The 22,700-nt window shown below is 45.3% G+C and overlaps 1 protein-coding gene across 14 annotated transcripts in view; it reads right to left on the bottom strand.

Moving 5' to 3' along the window:
• WNK2 (WNK lysine deficient protein kinase 2) overlaps window positions 1-22,700 on the bottom strand; it is a 125,857-nt gene that overhangs the window by 31,909 nt on the left and 71,248 nt on the right. For 8 of the 14 annotated variants that reach the window (XM_066257485.1, XM_066257486.1, XM_066257487.1 and 5 more), the window contains 6 exons: window positions 5,674-6,497; window positions 4,891-4,960; window positions 3,754-3,836; window positions 2,960-3,651; window positions 1,712-1,926; window positions 618-806 (listed from right to left, as the gene is read on the bottom strand). In XM_066257485.1, the coding sequence (XP_066113582.1) occupies window positions 618-806; window positions 1,712-1,926; window positions 2,960-3,651; window positions 3,754-3,836; window positions 4,891-4,960; window positions 5,674-6,497 (2,073 nt within the window). The remainder of the gene's footprint in view (window positions 1-617; window positions 807-1,711; window positions 1,927-2,959; window positions 3,652-3,753; window positions 3,837-4,890; window positions 4,961-5,673; window positions 6,498-22,700) is intronic. The other 6 variants (XM_066257488.1, XM_066257489.1, XM_066257495.1 and 3 more) reach the window with 2 other exon arrangements.

Raw genomic sequence — 22,700 nt, 5'->3', positions numbered from 1 at the left:
AGCCACTTCAGCCTCGCCACTTAGCATCCACGGCCGTACCTAGCCCAGCCCAGAGGACCACAGCCACTGACCACATAATGGAAAGGAGGAAGCATTGGAGCGGAAGAGAAGCGGACCCCAGGAGAGCGTGCGGGGCAGTGTGGGGGACCGGACGCGGCAGCGGTCACCACGTCTCTGGACAGAGATGGCGCAGGTGAAGCACCTCATCGCACAACTGCTGTGTCCACGGCAATTCCTCTTCAAGGCCAAACTCCCAGCTTAAGAGCTGTGCCCTGGTCCCCCCATCGGCCCTTCTGGACCCCTGTCCCGTCGGGAAACAGGGCAGGGCAGAGCGGGCCTGAGACCCGGCACAGACCACGTGGCAGACACAGCGATGTCTGACCTCTCTGTGGTATTGGTGCCCTCCCGAGGTTGCTCTAGTCAAGCACGCCTCCCTCTGAGCCACTTACAGCAGGACTGTGACAGGTGGGCCATCCACTCTTTTCATTCAAAGGCTACCTCTAGGATTACTTCTGTACAAAGCTGTCAGTGGCCTTGGCCACAGCTCACATCCCCTCTACACCACACAGGCCCTACTTGGCTAGCACATGCTCAGAGACGGGCAAGCTGGGAATCACCTGGGCCATGTGCTCCGCCTCCATCACTGGCTAAGCCGGAGCAGATGTCTGCAGACAAGGAGGCCCGAACGGAGCAAGGCTGCTGGGTCTGAACTGCCTTCCCACACGGGTCTGATGCTGCTGCGGGCCCCGCCCCGGCTTTGGTAGGGTCCTTAGCAGGAGGGGCTTTGCTGCAGTCTGACAAATGACCTGGGTGGGGAGAAGGGGTACAGGTACTATAAGGCGCTGCAGGACAGACCAGCCAGCGCAGGGTGCATCTGCCTTCCCTGCTCTTTGCTGGGTGACCGTGGAGAAACTGAGTCCCTGAGGCAATGGGTGCGTGGCTGGGTTACCCCTGTGGGAGTGTTGGGGAGATTAAAAGAAAACAGCCAGAGTCTCCACCAGTTGACAGTGTTGTGCACACCGGGGCTCCAAGTAAGCCCGTAAATTTCCTCCTCACTCTAACTAGTCTCCCATTCGCTTTAAGAGTGGGCATGGAATGTGCATATGTAATTCTTGCAATTCGAAGGCCTGTGCTCTGCAGGTTATATGCAACATAAAGAGGGAAGGCTTGCGGTCAGCTCATGGCCGGTTTCCCACCTGGTGCCACTGAGGATTTCAACTCAGTGGGTCTCCACCCAGGAGTGCGGGGGGCTTGGGGTCATCATGAACACTCAGCGCCTGGGGGCTGTGGTTAAGGCCTGGGGTCCTCACACCCTTCAGCTCCCCCAAGGCAGCTGCTCAACCCCCATTGTCAGCAGGTGACACATGTCTGAGAAACTGGGCCAGAGGGAACAGCCCTGTCCCAGGCAGCATCCTGCAGTAAGGTACCAATGGGGAAGACCAGCTCCCAGCTCTGGAGACCCTGGGCCTCCTCCTCCTCCCTCACACACTGCAGCTCACAGGTGGCTGCCCACTCATAGACCTGCCCACTCACAGTTCTCTCATGGGGCCGGAGCCCCCCCAACCCCACCCTGCCACAGCCCACAATGGCTCCCCCTCTCCCTCTAAAGGAGAGTCAAGAAGTGCTCTTCCAGGTCTGGGTGCTTGCCTCCCATCTGCCCAGCAACCAGCCTGCCCTCTCCCAAGGGTAGCCAGGAGGGCACAGGGCCGACCTGTACTGGAGGCCACGACCTTGAGCTGCTGCACCACCGGATTCAGCAACTTCCCAGCCTTCAGCTTGCTCTTGCTGGTCTTTCTCCGGCGGCCAGCGGGGGGCGCTGTATGGAAAAGCCCCAGGTTGGGGGGCAGCGTCTTGCCCAGGCGGCGGTACAGGGCTTCAATCTCTTGCTTCTGCTGGCTCTGCAGCTCTGAGATCTCCTTCAGATGCCTGCAGGAGGAGAGAGAGGGGAGAGTTAATTGGGCCTCCTGGATATTTCCACCCTATTCAGCCCCTCCAGAGAACCCGAGGCAGACATGAAGGTGAGGCATGCAGCCCACAGGCCAGCTGGGCAAATGGGGACATGGGGGCATTTATTTAACCATCTGTCTATTTATACTTAAACCAGGTGGGCATCACTGGGGGCCCATGGCATCAACATCCAACGACACAAAACTGCAGAAGGCCAGCCTAAGAAAACTCAACTTTCCATCCAGGCTCATAACACTACCACTTTTCAGTTCAGTTTTGTTTGGGGGTGGGGGGGCAACTTCACACATTTCTGTTCACAATACTAACCCTGCATATAAACACAGGCGGAGGAAAACAATCAGTGCTCAGCACTGAGAGCTGCCTTGGTCTATCAGGTGTTACTCCCTCCACACAAAGGAAGAGAGCACCACAGGTGTCTCAGGTGAGGGGATGCTGAGAACTGCAAGTTGTGTTGTCAGCCAGGGACCTGAGGCCCAGCTCAGGCAACACCACCCGTGGGCCACCGATCTGGGCCAACAGGCCACACGAGTGGAAACACTGGCTGTGGGCAAAGGCCGTTTCTACGACAAGCCAGCAAGGGCCAGGCGATGCCAGCCTCCTCCAGGACTCCTAAGCTGAGCCCCGGCTACTTTCCTTGCCCACCCGCCCTCCTGCACCCTGGGTGGCACTGGGCCAGACACCATCCCCTCAGCTGTATCTCACAGGTCCCAGCCACCCAGCTGAGTCTCAGACACCCTGACCACAGGTAGGGGCAGGGGGTCTGAGCAACACAGGGGCTGTCCTATTGAGGGTCACAGGAAGTGCAGAGGCACAGGACCAAGACTAGGGACCACACCAACAGGTGGCGGTAACAACTGCCCCAACCCCATCACCTGGTCCAAGCTCCAAGTGCACATGGCGGAACCTGAACCTCAGCTGCCAACTGCACCCCGACACTGTGGCCTGGTCCCCCATTCCAGCCACCAGCCGGCCACCGTGCCACGGGACCTACTTCTCTCGCAGACTCTGCAGCTCCTTCCTGATGTCAGCATCCTCAATCTCCGAATCATTGTCACTGCTGATGTAAGACGACTGGGAGTGGAAAGAGGTCACGCTGATGGTGGGAACCTTCACACCCATTCTGCTGGGTGTCTCCGGGCAAGGGGAGCCAGCCCTTGAGGACCTGTGTAGAAAGGCAGTGGCCTTCTTCACAAAGTCACTGGCCACACTGCCACCACTGCCAGGCAGGGAGCCTTGCTTCAGCAGGGGCGGCCTCCTGCGGGGGCGCTCGTCCCCAGAGTCACTGGACACGGGCTCTCCAGGGCAGACCTCGATAGAGGAGGCCGTCTGCACGCGCCGCAGGGTCAGCTTCACATCAGGGCTGTGGGGCCCCTCCTCCAGGTACACGTCGGGCGGGGCCGAGTACCGCAGGCTGTGCGGGGAAGCGAGGGTCCACTCATCCTGCGTGCTGACCACAGAGAACCGGCCCACAGTTTTGGCTGGTGAGCTGCCATCCTGCTGCCCTGGCTGCTTCCGAGGAGACCCCGCAGACAGGGTGCCACGAGTCTGGGGACGGACGGCCTGACCGCCCTCAGTCAACATCCTGGGACAGCGCTGCATGGGCTCGGCCGAGGTTTCCCCGGGGGCCCCGCCGCTCTGGTCTGTGAGTTCCGGACGTGCAGGGATGGCAGGGGCCAGGGCATCCTTGGGAAACAGAGGAAAGGAAGAGATTCCACGCGAACACCAGCAGAGAGCAAACTCCAGCCGGCTAAGTATCTTATTGTCTCATGGCAGAGAACTACCTACCTGTGGGGCACCCGGTGCTGCAGGTGAACCTGAGGCTGCCCTGCCTCCATCAGAGCCCAGAGCGTCGCTCAAGGATGCTGCTGCTGTAGGAACATTAAAACCATTACTTGGGCTGGTGCCTCGGACAAGGCAGGAATGGCCCGAGGCCAGCTAAATCCCCCGGTGGGAGGGAAAGGGACCCACAGCGAGAAGCCATTCTAACCGCCCCCCAGCCAACTTCCCAGGAGACACTCTAGAAACCGACGAAAGGGGAAGGTGTCAGCCCAATACCACTCGGATCCCTGTAGGCACATGCTCCAGACCCTCACACACCTGATGGTGTCTGTCATCTGTCTCACCTGTCACCTCTACATACCTGATGCTGTCACCCTGTCTCACTTGTCACCTCTACATACCTGATGCTGTCACCCTGTCTCACCTGTCACCTCTACATACCTGATGCTGTCACCCTGTCTCACTTGTCACCTCTACATACCTGATGCTGTCACCCTGTCTCACTTGTCACCTCTACATACCTGATGCTGTCACCCTGTCTCACCTGTCATCTCTATCATCTGATGGCATCACCCTATCTCTCCCTAACATATTCTGAGGATAAACAGGTCTCATGTGGTCCTGGAAGAAGCACATCAACAGGGCTGATTCCTAGCCCTGCTGCGCATGTCTAGGGAAGGCCAATGGCATCCAAGGCTGCCTCAGTTTCCCCATCTACATAACGGGAACACAGCATAATATTTCTGACCCACTTTTCCAGCACTGCTGTGAAGAGTGAATGAGAACAGGAGGGGCTGAGCTGTGGGAGATGGGCCTGCTGAGATCCTCACGGCACAAGACAGCCAAGGGCAGGCAGAGCTGTGCATATCCCCGCGTGGGGCTGACACGCTGCAGTGCGGCAGGAGGGGCTGAAGGAGCCTGCAGCCGGGCTGAGGGGAGGGGCTGGCATCCATTTCCACAGACCGTGGCCTTGCTGTCCTTGGCGTGTACACACACCCTAAGGCATCAGGGTGGACTCTGCCATGTCTAGTTCCCACCCAGGATATTGTGGTTGGGGGTGGGGTGGCAGAGCGCTCTGAAGCAAGAAAAGATGGGGCATCTCGCATGCACTGGGCACAGGGACAGTGGGCTGGGGCTACTCACCTGTCATTGGTGAGGAAATGGCCTGCTCCAATGTAGTCGCCAGACCAGGGGCTGGTTCTGACTTGTCCAACTGGAGGGAGAAACAGAAAGGAAAGAGTCAAGTACACCATTTGCTGACATGTCTGAGGCTGACCTGCAGATCTGCTTCTCCTCCCTACTCACTCCCCACTCTCCTCCCATCACTCCCCACTCTCCCTCACCCAGGGCTGCTCCTCCCCATCACTCCTCCCTCTCCCTCACCCAGGGCTGCTCCTACCCCCATCACTCCCCACTCTCCCTCACCCAGGGCTGCTCCTACCCCGTCACTCCTCCCTCTCCCTCACCCAGGGCTGCTCCTACCCCCATCACTCCCCACTCTCCCTCACCCAGGGCTGCTCCTCCCCGTCACTCCTCCCTCTCCCTCACCCAGGGCTGCTCCTACCCCCATCACTCCCCACTCTCCCTCAGCTCAGGGCTGCTCCTACCCCCATCACTCCCCACTCTCCCTCACCCAGGGCTGCTCCTCCCCGTCACTCCCCCCTCTCCCTCAGCCCAGGGCTGCTCCTCCTCCCTGTTGCTCCACACACAACAGCTAGTACTATCTGGGTCCTGACTCTACACACACCTCCACTTCCCCTAACAGGCCACTTGTTGCAAAACATATTTAGTAGGCTCAGAGGTGAGTCTCAGAAAGCAGGACAGTGGGTTGAGGTGAGGCAGCCCTGCATGGCTGGACTTGAGTTGGCCCCCACCCGTCCAGACCCCTGACCCAAGACAGCACCTGTGGGCAAAGCCAGGACTCACCACAAGCTGGGCTGGCAGGGCTGGGTCCCCCTTGGAAGCCTCTGTGTAGGGCTGATCACCTCTCAGAGGTTCCAGGGTGAAGTCTCGGTTGCCTGTCTCCACAGGAGTCCCGGCAGAGGCCGAGGAGGTGGGCACATGCTCCTGGTAGAGCAAGGTCCGCAGCTTCTCATCTAGGCTCTTGATGGTGCTGTCCACGAAGCCCACCCTGGGAGGCGGCCCTTCCCCATCTGACTCCAAGGCTGACAGTGGCTGGGGGAGGGTAGTGGGCCCCAGTGGGGGGCTTGGGAGCTGAGGAGTAGCCAGGCTGACAGCCCCCACTGTATTAGGAAGTGGAGGTAGGGACTGGCCCAGGGCAGCCTGAGGGGTCCCGCCAGAGGCACTGGGTGCAGAGGTTGGAGCTGGCAAGGTCTCCACCTGGGTGCTAGCCTCCCTGGCTGAAGTAGGCTCCCCAAGACTTGTGGGGTGATGGGGAGCCTCTGGAGGGGAGGTGCAAGGCCTCTGGACCGTGCCCAGGGACCCTGTAGCAAGTTGGGCATCATGAGGCTCTGCCCGTGGCTGGGGGTTCTCCCACTCGTTAGCCATCCCCTGAGAGGTCACTGGGCCCTCTGCCTGCATAGCAGCCCCCCTGGCTGGCTCTGGCTGGGGGCTGGCAGCTGGTGCAGCCATATCCTGGGGCACAGCAGTCACAGGAGGGGAGGATGGCACCAAAGGGGCTGATGTGACCCCGGGGGTGTCCCTGGAGCCTGCTTGGTTCAGAAGTTGCAGACTGGCTGGCACACCAGGTTCGTCCTTCAGGGACAGCTGGTCTTTACAGGGTGCTGGGTCTAGAAGAAACAGGAACAGTGCCTCTGGGCCAGCTGCCTCTCGTCCTAGTTACCTGGCACTTCGTGGGCCAAAAGCATGCCCTCTGGGAGCTGGCAGCACCCCACTCACTACTCTCCTGTTCTCTGATGCATCGACTTCAAAGTAGGGAAAGTTTTAACAGAAATATTCCTTGGCAAGAATTATAATTATAATTTCATAGCAAGAGCTTCTTAGAAAAGTAAGATAGTTATCTTATTCTGTCCAAATTAACAAAAAATAGTCATGTTAAAAGGAATATCACCTTATATGTAGCTCCAACGTGAAATTACATTGAAAAACCAGAATAATTGTTCAGCTCTGAGCATCTTACTACATGGCATGAATTATGTATTTATTTTCACTTAAAGAGTGGTGAACATTGGGACAGATAACAGAAAAGCGCATACCTTCAGTTGGTACCCTCAAACAAACAAAAATTTACTTTAGAAAACCTTGTTTGGAAATGAATGGCATTTTCTTCCAAAGAAAAATAAAGCTATTGGGCAACCACCAGGACACCTTAAATATTCAGAAAAAGTGGACAGGGCACTCTCTCACACTTGGCTGCAGGATGAAATCACCTGGAAGGCACAAGAGGATGATGGTGGGTCTCATCTACAGAAATTCACTGTGTAAGGCCAGGCCCAGGCTTCTCCAATCCTGTTCTTTCTCCCTTTCTATTATTTCTTTCTCCCTATCTCCTCTCCCTCCCTTCCTGCTCCCCTCCTCCCTTCCTCCTGTCTGTCTTACCCCCACACTACACTCTCTAGGACCTCAGGTAGGAAACTGAAGAGTAAGGGAGTAGATGTACATTCTTATATTGGTCTTCACTTCAAAGAGAAAACATTCACCATATCGCCAATTAAGAATATTTGCTAGTGTTTTTAAGTTAAAAATCCTTTGTCCATTTAAACAAATTCACTTTTAAACCTACGTTCCTATTATTTAAAGTCATTAACGGACACACACACACAGGGAAGACAATGTGAAAACACATAGGGAGAACCCTATGTAACCACAGAGGCAGAGACTGGAATGATGAATCCACAAGCCAAGGCATGCCAAGGATTGCCAACAGCACCAGCAGCCAAGAGAGAAGCAGAGAGCAGACCCTCCCCTAGAGCCTTCAGAGGGAGCACGGCATTGCTTACACCTTGATTTCAGTCCTCTAGCTTCTGTAACTATGAGAAAATCCATTTCTGTTGTTTTAAGTCACCCAGTTTGGGACACCTTGTTATGGCAACCCTGGGAAGATAATACAGACTCCATAAACATGAAAACATTAGCTCAGGGGGAAAAAAATCAACTCAAGTAAAAATTAAATGATTTAGCTCCAGTGATGGTGCATCATTGGTTAATCCTTCCCCCCAAAACAACTATAAAACTGGACAAAATACTTATTGTAGAACCACAATTATTTCAGGGCTTTGGAACAGCTCAAAGGCGTATGTCAAATTGAGGAGCATTTCTTTAGTAAAACCTGTTGAACTTAGGGTAAGAATAGCAGGATGGAGTTTTGCTTTAACATGCTAGCCAAGAAAATTAGGAGAGAGATGCTGTCTCCTGAAGCCATTATCATTCTAAATATTCCCATTCCAAAAAAAATTATTTTTTTTTGTATTTTTCTGAAGCTGGAAATGGGGAGAGACAGACAGCTCCCACATGTGCCCAACCGGGATCCACCCGGCACGCCCACCAGGGGCGATGCTCTGCCCACCAGGGGGCGATGCTCTGCCCCTCCGGGGCGTCGCTCTGCTACGACCAGAGCCACTCTAGCGCCTGGCCAGGCGCAGAGGCCAAGGAGCCATCCCCAGCGCCCGGGCCATCTTTGCTCCAATGGAGCCTTGGCTGCGGGAGGGGAAGAGAGAGACAGAGGAAGGAGAGGGGGAGGTGTGGAGAAGCAAATGGGCGCTTCTCCTATGTGCCCTGGCCGGGAATCGAACCCAGGTCCCCCGCACGCCAGGCCGACGCTCTACCGCTGAGCCAACCGGCCAGGGCCCAAAAAAATTTTTTAAACACACAAATGATACATGAGGGTGTGCTCATGGCAAAATAGCGAAATGAGTCAAATGGAGCTCCATATTGGTTCTCTTCTCCAATCTCCTCTCTTTCCTCTGGCTTTACTGCAGCTATAGAGAAACAAATTTGGTTTTGCATTTGTTTTGATATTTAAATAAAGTCATACTGTACTATAAAAATAACAAAGTCATTCATGAATGTTGAATTTTATCAAACACTTTCTTCTATCTACTGAAATTATCAAGGTCCTGGCCAGTTGGCTCAGTGGTAGAGCGTTGGCCCAGTGTGTGGATGTCCCAGGGTCAATTCCTAGTCAGGGCATATAGGAGAAGCAACCATCTTCTTCTCTACCACTTTCCCTCCCTCTTCTCACTCTCTTCTTCTCTCTCTTCTCCTCCTGCAGCCATGGCTCGATTGGTTCAAGTACATAGGCTCAGGGCACTGAGGATGGCTCTGTGGAGCCTCTGCCTCAGGCACTAAAAATAGCACAGTTGTGTGCATGGCCCCAGATGGGCAGAGTGTCGGCCACAGATGGGGTTGCTGGGTGAATCCCAGTTGGGGCACATGTGGGAGTCTGTCTCTCTATCTCCCCTCCTCCCACTTGGAAAAAAAGAAGAAAAAAAAATGGTCAGAGCCTTCCCCTTTGACCTGTGCATCTGACAACCACCACTCCACTCTTGGTTTCTAAATTCAGCTTTTTTTTTCAGATTCTACATATAATTGAGATCACACAGGGTTTGCCTTTCTCTAGCTTATTTTGCTTAATGATCTCCATGTTCATCCATGCTGTCACAAATGGCTGAATATCCTTTTTTTAAGGATGAGTTTCCTTTGTATACATTTACCACATTTTCTTTATTCAAGTGTTGACACTTAGTTTTGACATCTTGGCTGTTGGAATAATGCTGCAATGAACATGTGGATGCAGGTATCTCTTTGAGATGGTGGTTTCATTTCCTTTGGCTGCACTTCCAGAAGTGAATCACTGGGTTATAAGGTAGTTCTATTTTTATCTTTTTAAGGAACCTCCATACTGTTTTCCATAGTGGTTGCACCAGTTTGCATTCCCACCAACAGTGCACCAGGGTTCCCTTTTCTCCACATCCTCGCCAACACTTGTTATCTTTTGTCTTTTGGGAATATAGCCGTCGTCACAGGTGTCAGGTGATATCTCACTGTGTTTTAAATCACATTTCCCTGATGATTAAATGTTGAACACCTTCATTTCCAGGTACCAGGTGGCAATCTGTAGGTCTTCTTAAATAAATGTCTCTTCACGTCCTCTGCCTATTTTTAAATGAATTAATTGTTGTTCTTTTGCTATTGAGTGGTGTGAGTTCCTAACATATTTTGGATATTAACCACTTATCAGATATATGACTTGCAAACATTTTCTTTCATCCCATAGGTTGTCTTTTTCATTTTGTTGATTGTTTCTTCTGCTGGGCAGCTTTTTAGTTTGATGTAATCCTTATATAATTTTTGCTTTTGTTGTGTTTTTTGGTTTCAGATACAAAAATCACTGCCACGTTCAATATCAACAAGCGTTTCCCATTTTGTCCTGGAAGGTTTTTTTTGTTTGTTTGTTTGTTTGTTTGTTTTGTCCTGGAAGTTTTATGGTATGAGGTTTTATGTTTTAAACCTTTCATCCAATTTTAGTTTATTTTTCTCAATGATGTGAGCTAGGGATACACTTTCATTGTTCCGCATGTGGATATCCAGTTTTCCCAGAACCATTTATTGAAGAGACTATCTTTCTCCAATTATATGTGCTGGCACCCTTATCATAGGTTAATTGATCATATGTGCATGGGCTCTCCATTCTATTAGTCTAAGTGTCTGCTTTTACGCCAGTAGTATACCATTTTGATTACTATCACTTTGCAATATAGTTTGAAAATATAAATAGAAAATAAAATGCCTCCGGCTTTGTTCTTTCTCAAGATTGCTTAAGCCATTGGGGGGGGGGGGGGTCTTTTATAATTCTATATCGAATTTTAAGATTGTTTATCCTATATCTGTGAAAAATGACATTGAAATTTTTTTTTATAATTTTATTTTTTTAATGGGGTGACATCAATAAATCAGGATACATATATTCAAAGATAACATGTCCAGGTTATCTTGTCGTTCAATTATGTTGCATACCCATCACCCAAAGTCAGATTGTCCTCTGTCACGTTCTATCTAGTTTTCTTTGTGCCCCTGCCCCTCCCCCTTTCCCTTTCCCTCTCCTCCCTCCCCTCGTAACCACTACACTCTTATCAATGTCTCTTAGTCTCACTTTTATGTCCCACCTACGTATGGAATAATGCAGTTCCTGGTTTTTTCTGATTTACTTATTTCACTTCATATAATGTTATCAAGATCCCACCATTTTGCTGTAAATGATCCAATGTCATCATTTCTTATGGCTGAGTAGTATTCCATAGTGTATATGTGCCACATCTTCTTTATCCAGTCATCTAGTGATGGGCTTTTTGGTTGTTTCCATGTCCTGGCCACTGTGAACAATGCTGCAATGAACATGAGGCTGCATGTGACATTGAAATTTTGACAGGCATTGCACTGAATCTGTAGATGGCTTTGCATAGTAGGGACATTTTAACAATTCTTCTGACCCAAGAACACAAGATATATTTCCATTTACTTCAGTCTTTTTCACCATTGTCAGTTTTCAGTGTACAGGTCTTCATCTCCCTAGTGAAATTTATTCCTAAGTATGTTACTGTTTTTGATGCTATTACAAATGGGGCTTCTTTCATTTGTCTGTCAGATAGTTCATTGTTAGTATATGGGAATACAACTGATTTTTGCTTGTTGGTTTTTTATCCTGTAACTTAACTGAGTTCACTTATTAGTTCTAACAGGTTTTAGTATTGTCTTTAAGGTTCTCTCTATATGAGATTATGTCATTCACAGACAGAAAATTGTATGTCTTTTCTACTTTAATTCCTCTTATTTCTTTTTTCTTGTCTAATTTCTTTGGCTAGAACTTCCAGCACAATGTTGAACAGAAATGATAAGAGTGAGCATCCTTGTCTTGTTCTTAATCTAAGAGAGAAACTTTCAGCTTTTGACTATAATGTACGATGTTAGTTGTGGGTTTGTCATACATGCCCTTTATTATGTTGAGGTACATTTCTTTGATACCTCATTTGTTGAGTTTTTGAGACCTCATTAATTGAGTTTTTCTCATGAAAGGGTTTTGAGTTTTGTTAAGTACTTTATTTCCACCTATTAAAATGATCATGATTTTACCCTTCATTCTGTTCACATGGTGTATCACATTTGTTGATTTGTTTATATTCAACCATTCTTGCATCTCAAGAATAAATCCCATGATCACAGTGTTGTGATTCTTGTAATTTGCTATATAATGCTAATATTTTGTTGACAATTTCTGCATCTATATTCATCAAGGATATTGGTCGATAAGATTTTTTCTTGTAGTGTCCTTGTCTGGTAGTGTTATCAGGGTAATGCTGGCCTGGTAAAATGAGTTTGGAAGTGTTCCCTCCTCTTCAATTTTTTTCAAAGAGACTGCAAAGGGTTAGAGTTAATTCTTCTTTAAATGTTTAGTAGAATTCACCAATGAAGGCACTTAGTCCTGGACTTTTTATTGTTGGAAAATGATTGATTACTGATTTAATCTCCTAATTAGTTATAAGTCCATTCAGATTTTCTATTCCTTCATGATTCAGTCTTGGTAGACTGTATGCTTTTAAGAATTTAGACATTTTTTTCTAGGTTATGCAATGTGTTAGAGTATAATTTTTCACAGGAGTCTCTTATTGTTCTTTGTATTACCGCAGTTATCAGTTGTAATGTCTCCTCTTTCAATTCTAATTTTATTTGAGTCCTTCTTCTTAATCTAGTTAGAGATTTGCCCATTTGGTTTAACTTTTCAACAAACTAGCTCTTAGTTTCATTGATATTTTATTGTTTTTATAACCTGTGCTTCATTTGTTTTTGCTCTGATCATTTTTCTTCTTTCTGCTAACTTTAGACTTAGTTAATTCTTTTTCTATTCTCAAGATTTGGTTGTTTGAGATCTTTCTAGTTTCTTAATGTAGTATAAACCTTCCCTTTAAAACTGCTTTTGCTGCATCCTGTAAGTTTCAGTATGTTGTGTTTCCATTTTCATTTGTCTCAAGGTGTTATTTTTATTTCCTTTTTGATTTCTTCTTTCACCACTGGTTATTCTGAGGTGTGCTGTTTAATTCCCACACACTTATGTATTTTCCAGCTTTTCTCTTATCATTGATTTCCATTCAGGTTGGAAAAGATAAGCTGAACTCACTTCAGTCTTCTTAAATTTGTTAAGACTTATTTTGTGGCCTGACCAGGTGGTGGCGCAGTGGATAGAGCGTTGGACTGGGATGTGGAAGGACCCAGGTTCGAGACCCCAAGGTCACCAGCTTGAGCGCGGGCTCATTTGGCTTGAGCAAAAAGCTCACCAGCTTGGACCCAGGGTCACTGGCTCCAGCAAGGGGTTACTCGGTCTGCTGAAGGCCAGCGGTCAAGGCACATATGAGAAAGCAATCAATGAACAACTAAGAAGTCGCAATGTGCAACAAAAAACTAATGATTGATGCTTCTCATCTGTCTCCATTCCTGTCTGTCTCTCCCTGTCTATACCTCTGACTCTCTCTCTCTGTCTCTGTAAAACAATAAATAAATAAATAAATAAATAAATAAATAAATAAATAAAAATTTAAAAAAATACTAGTTCTCATTAACTTAAAAAAAAGACTTATTTTGTGATCTAATACTATTTGGAGAATGTTCTACGTGCACTTATTAGGTCTATTTATTCTCAAGTGTTATTACTCAAGTCTAATATTTTAGGTCTATTTATTCTCAAGTGTTATTACTCAAGTCTAATATTTCATCAGTTATTTTCTGTCTGGGTGATCTATCCACTGTTGAAAGTGAGGTATTAGTAAATTGCTATCTGTTTCTGCCTGAAAATTTGTTAATATATGCTTAATATATTTTGGTGCTCTGATGTTGAGTACATATACATTTACAGATGTTATATTCTCTTAATGAATTGATTCCTTTATAATCATAAAATGACTTTCTTTGTCTTTTGACACAGATTTTAACTTAAAGTCTGTTTTTGCCTGATACAAGTATAGCTACTCCTGTTCTTTTAGTTTACATCAGCCTGGAAGACATTTTTCCATCCTACAGTTTCATATGCGTGTCATTAAAGTAGAACTGAGTCTCGTGCAGAGAGTATATAGCTTTGTCTTGCGTTTTTAACCCATTCATCCACTCCATGTCTTTTGAGTAGAGAACTGAATCCATGTACACTTAAAGTAATTACCGAAAAATAAGAGTTTACTAATGCCATTTTGTTGTCTCTGGGTGTTTTGTAGTTCCTTTGTCTTTTTCTTTCTCTCTTGCTCCATCTGCCTTTGTGATTTAATGATTTTTCCATAGTGGTATGCATTGTTTACTTTCTCTTTATATCTTGTATATGTTATAGGTATTTGCTTTGTGATTACCATGAGACTTATATTTTAAATAAAGGAGTTTATTTTAAGTTGTTAACTTTGATCACATAAAAAAACTCTACACTTTCACTTTCCCACATACACTAAATGCCTTTAATGTCACAATTTACAGCTTTTTATATGTGTATCCTTTAAAAATTACTGTAACTAGCTATTTTAATTACTTTTTAAACCTTTTTACTAGAGTTAAGTGATTTACACATAACCATTATAATATTATTCTGAATGACTGTATCCTTACTTTACAAGTGAATTTTATACTTCCATATTACTAATTAGTGTCTTTTCACTTCAGCTTGAAGAGTTCTTTTTCAGAATTCTTTAAGGCAGGTACAGTGGTGAGAAACTCCTTCAGCTTTTGTTTGTCTGAAAAAGTCTTCATTTCTGAAGAACATCTTTGCCAGCTCAAGTATTCTCAGATGTCAGTCTTATTCTTTTAAGCACTTTAATTATATTATTTCTACTTTCTCTTGGCCTGTAAGGTGTCTGCTGAGAAACCTGGTGAAAGTCTTCTTAACATTCCCTAATAAGAAATTATTTTTCTTCCTGTTGCTTTCAAAATTCTCTGTCTTTAGGCCCTGGCTGGTTGGCTCAGTGGTAGAGCGTTGGCTTGGCATGCAGGAGTCCCAGGTTCAATTCCCGGCCAGGGCACAAAGGAGATGCGCTCATCTGCTTCTCCACCCCTCCCCCTCTCCTTCCTCTCTGTCTCTCTCTTCCCCTCCCGCAGCCAAGGCTCCATTGGAGCAAAGTTGGCCTGGGCGCTGGGGATGGCTCTATGGCCTCTGCCTCAGGAGCTAGATTGGCTCTGGTTGCAACAGAGCAATGCCCCAGATGGGCGAAGCATCGCCCCCTGGTGGGCATGCCGGGTAGATCCCGATGGGGCGCAGTGGGAGTCTGTCTGCCTCCCGTTTCCAACTTCAGAAAAATACAAAAAATAAAATAAAATAAAATAAACTCTCTGTCTTCAATTTTTTCATATTTTTATTATAATGTATCTTGATCAAGATTTCTTTGGGTTGAATATACGTGGGGACCTATGAGAGTTATATACTTGGATGTGCATATCTCTTCCTCGATTTGGGAATTTCTTTAAATAAGTTTTCTGCCCTTTCTCTCTTTCTGCTCCTTCTGGGACTCACATAAGGCAAATATTACCTACTACACAGTGCCCCATAATTCACAGAGATTTTCTTCACATTTTTTTGTTGTTCTTTTTTCTCCTATGATTCGATAATTTCAAATGACCTATCTTCAAGCTCACAGATTCTTTTGTCTGCTTCACCAAGTCTGCTGTTGACATTCTCTGCTTCATTATTCTTTCATTCATTGTATCTTCAGCTCCAGAATTTCTATTTGGCTCTTACTATTTTTATTTCTCTACTGAACTTCTCATTTTGTTCATATATAGTTTTTTCTGATTCTGTTGGAATAGTCTACACGTGTTCTTTTGAAGCTCATCAAACTTGCTTAAAGCAATTATTTAGGTCACTTACTAAAAAATTATTGCTTATTTGGTGGTATCATGTTTTGGTATCATGTTTCCTTGCTTTTTTGTGTTCCTTGTAGTCCTGTGTTGATATCTGTGTGTTTGACAGGGTAGTCATCCCTTCCAGTCATTACAGACTGATTTTGTTAGGCAACAACTGTCACTTGCAAGTGGGTGCAGAGACACCAGCTCGGGTGTGGTGGCCCCACCTACAGGGCAAGCCTGGCAGTGTAGTTTCTGCATAGCTCCATCACCTGGAGCTAACACTGGCAAAGACTGCAGGTGTGCTCAACTGTAGGTGGCTGAGGGGTCAATGGGGAGCTGCTAGGGTCTTCATTGGTGAAGGCTGCTAGGCATCTCCTGATCTCTTTTTCTCCCATGGGAATGATGTGGCTAAGGAATCCCTCTAGGCAGCGGGTCCAGCTGCAGGCACTCTCATAACAGTGGTAGCACTGGTGTCTGATGTGCAGGCACCCATGACACAGAGACAGAGCAGAGGTCTCAAAGTGCAGGTGCTCACCAGTGATGGTGACTCTAGATTCTGTTGTGCTAGCTAGTCCCCAGCAGTGGTGGCTCCAGTGCCTGAGGTACACAAATGTGGAGCTGCCAGGGAGCTGGCATGTGGAGTATGAGTGTGCCCAAAGCAGCCAGAATTCTGGGGTCTGGGGTATGCATAGGGTTGGGGGAGCCAGCTGGCAGTCCTGGTCTAGGGTGAGGCAACAGCACCTCCTTTGGGGGGAAGGTGCAATAGTATCTCCCTCCCTGTAAGGTCCATGGTGGCAATGGCATTTTCTTACCTGGATAGTGAAAGCTGCCAATGTCTTCTGCAAAGCAGACCACTGGGCTCCATGCCAATTAAGACTGTGGAGTACTCTGCTGTGAAATCGATAGGACCCCATGGCTGTTATAGAGGCTGTAGAGTTCCTCACCAGCAGACAATGTGGGTCCTCTAAGAGCTGACCAGTGGGAACTATGATGGCACTTGCCATGTGACTGATAAGAGATATCCACCCTTCTTTGTTCCTAGTTATCTTCTGATATCTCAGCTAAGGCCATCTCCCCTGTAATCCTTTCTGTACAGTTATTCTCCACTGTTGCTCTACTATATTCCCACAGATTGTTAATTGGACTCTTGACCCTCCCAAGGATGTTTCCACTTATGTATAGATGTCTAATTGTTAGTTTTATGAGAAGATAAAGGTTGGTATCTCCCTACTCTGTCACCTTGCTGATGATATTCCTATTATCTTCTCAAAGGTCTATTTCCTTCTCTGTCTTTTCAATATGACCCAAGTTCTCCACTCCTCAGATAAACTCCACTTGTCCTAAAGATTATTTTCTCTGGATACAAAATTCTGGGTTGATAGTTTTCTTTCAACACATTAGCAGTACCACTACCTTCTGGGCTCCATGGTTTCATGGTCATTTAAAGGTAAAGCATACTTTTGCTCTGGCTGCTTTCCCAATGTTTTCTTTGTCTTCAGTTTTCAGCAGTTTATGATGTGGCCAGGCATGGATTTCTCTGGGTTTATCCCATTCAAATTCACTCAGCTTCTTGAGTCTGTAGGTTTATGTCTTTCATGAAACTTAGTTTTCAGCACTTTACTTTTTCTCCTCTCCTCTGGGACTTGGATGACACAAACGTTAGAACTTTGTATCATTATCATGTCTTTTTCCATGCAACTTGACATTTTTATGGTTCTTCAACGGACAAGTAATTTTGGACTGCATTGGTTAGATTGGATTAGATTGGATTTTGCATATTATGAACTTTTAAGTCTGTTTAAATCCTATAGGGAATGTTGATGTGTTCACTTTAGCAGGCAACTGACCAGGTTAGGTTCAAGCTGCAAATTGCAACCTGCCTTCTATGAGCCATGGGTACACTGTCAGTTCAGTAATCTGGGTCTTTGCTGAACTAATCTGATCTGAAACACATTTATACCACTCAGGGAGTCGATCTACTAGTTTAGAGTTCTCAAAGTTTTGTATATGCTAGTTTTTGTGTATGTGTGTGACAGAGACAGAGAGAGTCAGAGAGAGGGACAGATAAAGACAGACAGACAGGAAGGGAGAGAAATGAGAAACATCAATTCTTCATTGTGGGCACCTTAGTTGTTCATGCTTTCTCATATATGCCTTGACCAGGGGGATACAGCAGACTGAGTGACCCCTTGCTCGAGCCAGCGACCTTGGGCTCAAACTTGTGAGCCTTGCTCAAACCAGATGAGCCCGCGCTCAAGCTGGCGACCTCAGGGTCCCGAACCAGGGTCCTCCGCATCCCAGTCTGATGCTCTATCCACTGCGCCACCGCCTGGTCAGGCTGTATATGCTAATTAGGATAAGGTCCATGCATGCACAGGTGAACATAACTTTATGAGGTTGCTTTCCCAAGCTCCTCTCTTTCCATGATTTCCCTGGTGCTTCCTGGTTCCCTAGGACTCCCCTTACAGATCTCTGGAGAGAAACCATCCACTTCCACAATTGTGAGAAGCAGGGCAGGAGGAGGGAATGGGTTTTGGTGACGTACTCTTTCAGCCCTGGTTCCACCCAATGGAGAAGGCTCTCCCTTCTTAATGGTTTTGTCTCCTGTTACCTATTGCTGCCCTCAGAATTTTCTGCAGGCTGGAGGACAAGAGAAAGAGAGAATAAAAAAACAGGAGGGATCCAGTCCCTTCTTTCTAAACCTGAAAAGCTCCCTTTCTTTCTCTGTGAGCTGAAACCACAGGGTATCTCCCAGAGTTTCTGTCTGCATCTGCACTCAGAACTGACTCGTAGTCTTTGCCTTGCCCTGAGCTAAGGCCAAGAGACACCACAGAGAAACACTAAGCTCACCAATAGCTCAATGGTTCTCAAAATTCTGGTGTGCTTCCTCATCCTCCTGCTGCTGCTTACTTCCTAAGTCCTCCTCAAAGAGCTGTGCCCTGCATCGATGGGCCCAGATGTATGGTTAGGTTCAGTGGAGAAGAGAGATAATGGGATGTATATACACCATATTACCCAGGACCAGTTGTTTTTTTCATTATATGCCAAATAAGATGGTCACAAAATTGTTTGTAAAAGTAATAAGGGGGCCAGAATGGTGTCTCCTTTGTGAAAAAGAACCTCTGTGCTTCTGCCTGAGCACACAGTATTCTGAAATTAATTTATGGGGATACCATGCTCTGAGGTTAGTACCAACTCTGGCCTAGTTCGGTGGTCCTTTTTTCACCAGCACAGTAATCCAGCCAGGCCAGCCTCCTGGCTGGGAGTTCTGAGCGCCTTTTCCCTAGCCTGGTGAACTGCTGAAGCATTGATGCTCTGCTTCTTGGACATCCTTCAAGAATGCAAAATGCTCCAAAGGGAACAGACCAACACTGGACTAACACTTGGGACTCCATCCTCTCTTAGACCACATCCTGATAATTCTCCAGTCTTCATATTTCCTGAATACCTTCAAGCAGATGATCTTTATAATTTATCCAACTTTTATCGTCATACTCAGTAACAGCAAATCCAATTGAATAGGTCTGCCATCCCTGGAAGTGGCAAAACCCCTTTCCTTTTTTTTTTCTAAATAGATTAAGAAATTGGCTCTGAAAGGCTTCCTGAGATGGTGCCTGGATAAAGGACTGGAGTCTAAATCCAGTCATGTCCTTGTGACCAGTAAACTATACTGAAGATCCACTTTATTTTATAAGGGTTTTTCTCCCCCAATTAAATCTACCAAAACCTACTAGAACTGATATATGAATCAAATAAAATAGCAGAATATAAAATAAATATCTATAGCCTGACCAGGCAGTGGTGCAGTGGATAAAGCATCAGACTTGGATGTGGAGGACCCAGGATCGAAACGCCAGGGTTGCCAGCTTGAGCGTGGATTCATCTGGATTGAGTAGGGGCTCACCAGGTTAAGCACAGGGTCACTGGCTTGAGCAAGGGGTTACTCACTCTGCTGTAACCCTCTGGTCAAGGCACATATGAGAAAGCAATCAATGAACAACTAAGGAGACTAAGGAGCCAAAACAAAGAATTGATGCTTCTCATCTCTCTCCCTTCCTGCCTGTCCCTATCTGTGCCTCTCTGTCTCTCTCTCTCTGTCACATACAAAAGAATAATCTAGAAATCATTTGCATTTTTAGACATCAATAATAAACTATCAGAAAGGAGAACTAAGAAAACAATTTTGTTTAAAATTGCATCCAAACAACAAATAAACAAAAAAAAAACAACCTAAAAATAAATTTAATCAAGGAGGTAACAGACTTCTACTCAGAAAATTAAAAGAAACTAATAAAGAAATTAGAGGAGGAGTGACGTCACGGAAATGGCGCCGTGAGAAGCGCGTCCGACAGCTCTCCCCTAAATCACAACAAATTTATCAACTAGAAACAGAAAAATTTATCCTCGGAGCATTCCGGAGTTCCACACAAACTGAAAGCAAAAGGACTGTTATCACTTGAATCTGAGAGACGAGGGTGTGGAGGAAGCTACCGCAGTGACGCTCATTCAAGCCACGAGGGAGTGCGCCTGCGTGCTATCAATAAGACCACCCTCAGATGCCGATAAGAAAGAGGAAATCGAATATTATGGATACAAAAGAAAGAGAGGTAACACAAATAGATGTGGAAAAATCTATGGAGAAAAGACTTAACATATTGGAAGCCTTGGAGCTAAATGACAGAGAATTTAAAATAGAAATCTTAAAAATACTCAGAGATATACAAGAAAACACAGAAAGGCAATATAGGGAGATCAGAAAACAACTCAATGAACACAAAGAATATATTACCAAGGAAATTGAAACTATAAAAACAAATCAAACAGAAATGAAAAACTCAATTCACGAGCTGAAAAACGAGGTAACAAGCTTAGCTAACAGAACAGCCCAGATTGAAGATAGGATCAGTGAAATAGAAGACAAACAACTTGAGGCACAACAGAGAGAAGAAGAAAGAGACTCAAAAATAATAAAAAATGAGAAAGCCCTACAGGAATTGTCTGACTCCATCAGAAAGAATAACATAAGAATAATAGGTATATCAGAGGGAGAAGAGAAAGAAAATGGAATGGAGAATATACTCAAACAAATAATAGACGAGAACTTCCCAAGCCTGTGGAAGGAACTAAAGCCTCAAATTCAAGAAGCAAACAGAACACCAAGTTTTCTTAACCCCAACAAACCCACTCCAAGGCACATCATAATAAAGATGACACAAATCAATGACAAAGAAAAAATTCTCAAGGCAGCCAGGGAAAAGAAGAGTACAACATATAAAGGAAGGTCTATTAGATTATCATCAGATTTCTCAGCAGAAACTCTACAAGCTAGAAGAGAGTGGACCCCAATATTTAAAGCCCTGAAAGAGAGGAACTTTCAGCCAAGAATACTATACCCATCAAAGCTATCCTTCAAGTATGAAGGAGATATAAAAACATTCACAAATACAGAAAAGATGAGAGAATTTATCAACAGAAAGCCCCCACTCCAGGAAATACTAAGGGGGGTTTTCCAACCAGATTCAAAGAACAAAAGAAAACAACACCACAAGTAACAGCTCCACCAAGAACACAATAAAACCAAACTTAAACTGTGACAACAAAGGAAAAAAAGGGGGGAGAGGATGGAGATTAACAGTAGCAAAGGATGGTGAAGTGCAGAAATACTTATAAGATAGGGTACTACAATGAATATGGTAGGTACCCTTTTCATTACTTAATGGTAACCACCCTTGAAAAAACCACCACAAAAACACTTGACTTAAAAAAGGTAGCAACAGAGGAAAGAAGTATGGAACACAAACAAACAAAAACAAATGATAGAAAAACAAAAGAGAAGAATCAAACTAGATACAAAACTAACAGAAAGCAATTTATAAAATGGCAGTAGGGAACCCACAAGTGTCAATAATTACACTAAATGTAAATGGATTAAACTTACCAATAAAAAGACACAGAGTAGCAGAATGGATTAAAAAAGAAAATCCAACTATATGCTGCCTACAAGAAACACATCTAAGCAACAAGGATAAAAACAAATTCAAAGTGAAAGGCTGGAAAACAATACTCCAAGCAAACAACACCCAAAAAAAAGCAGGTGTAGCAATACTCATATCTAATAATGCTGACTACAAGACAGAAAAAGTACTCAGAGACAAAAATGGTCATTTCATAATGATTAAGGGGAAGTTGAATCAAGAAGACATAACAATCCTTAATATATATGCACCAAACCAAGGAGCACCAAAATATATAAGACAGCTACTTATTGACCTTAAAACAAAAACTAACAAAAATACAATCATACTTGGAGACCTCAATACACCGCTGACGGCTCTAGATCGGTCATCCAAACAGAGAATCAATAAAGATATAGTGGCCTTAAACGAAATACTAGAACACCTGGATATGACAGACATCTACAGGACACTTCATCCCAAAGCGACAGAGTATACATTTTTCTCTAGTGTACATGGAACATTCTCAAGAATTGACCATATGTTGGGCCACAAAGACAATATCAGCAAATTTAGAAAAATTGAAATTGTACCAAGCATATTTTCTGATCATAAAGCCTTGAAACTAGAATTCAACTGCAAAAAAGAGGGGGAAAAACCCACAAAAATGTGGAAACTAAACAACATACTTCTAAAAAATGAATGGGTCAAAGAAGAAATAAGCGCAGAAATCAAAAGATATATACAGACAAATGAAAATGAAAATACGACATATCAGAATCTCTGGGATGCAGCAAAAGCAGTAATAAGAGGAAAGTTCATATCACTTCAGGCCTATATGAACAAACAAGAGAGAGCCGAAGTAAACCACTTAACTTCACACCTTAAGGAACTAGAAAAAGAAGAACAAAGACAACCCAAAACCAGCCGAAGAAAGGAGATAATAAAAATCAGAGCAGAAATAAATGAAATAGAGAACAGAAAAACTATAGAAAAAATCAATAAAACAAGGAGCTGGTTCTTTGAAAAGATCAACAAAATTGACAAACCCTTGGCAAGACTCACCAAGGAAAAAAGACACAGGACTCAAATAAATAAAATCCAAAATGAAAGAGGAGAGATCACCACAGACATCATAGAAATACAAAGAATTATTGTAGAATACTATGAAAAATTATATGCCACCAAATACAACAATCTAGAAGAAATGGATAA

This window comes from Saccopteryx bilineata, chromosome 2, assembly GCF_036850765.1.
Source record: "Saccopteryx bilineata isolate mSacBil1 chromosome 2, mSacBil1_pri_phased_curated, whole genome shotgun sequence".
Taxonomy (NCBI): domain Eukaryota; kingdom Metazoa; phylum Chordata; class Mammalia; order Chiroptera; family Emballonuridae; genus Saccopteryx; species Saccopteryx bilineata.
The sequence above is the reverse complement of the archived record's forward strand: the minus strand, read 5'-3'. Positions and strand labels throughout refer to the sequence as shown.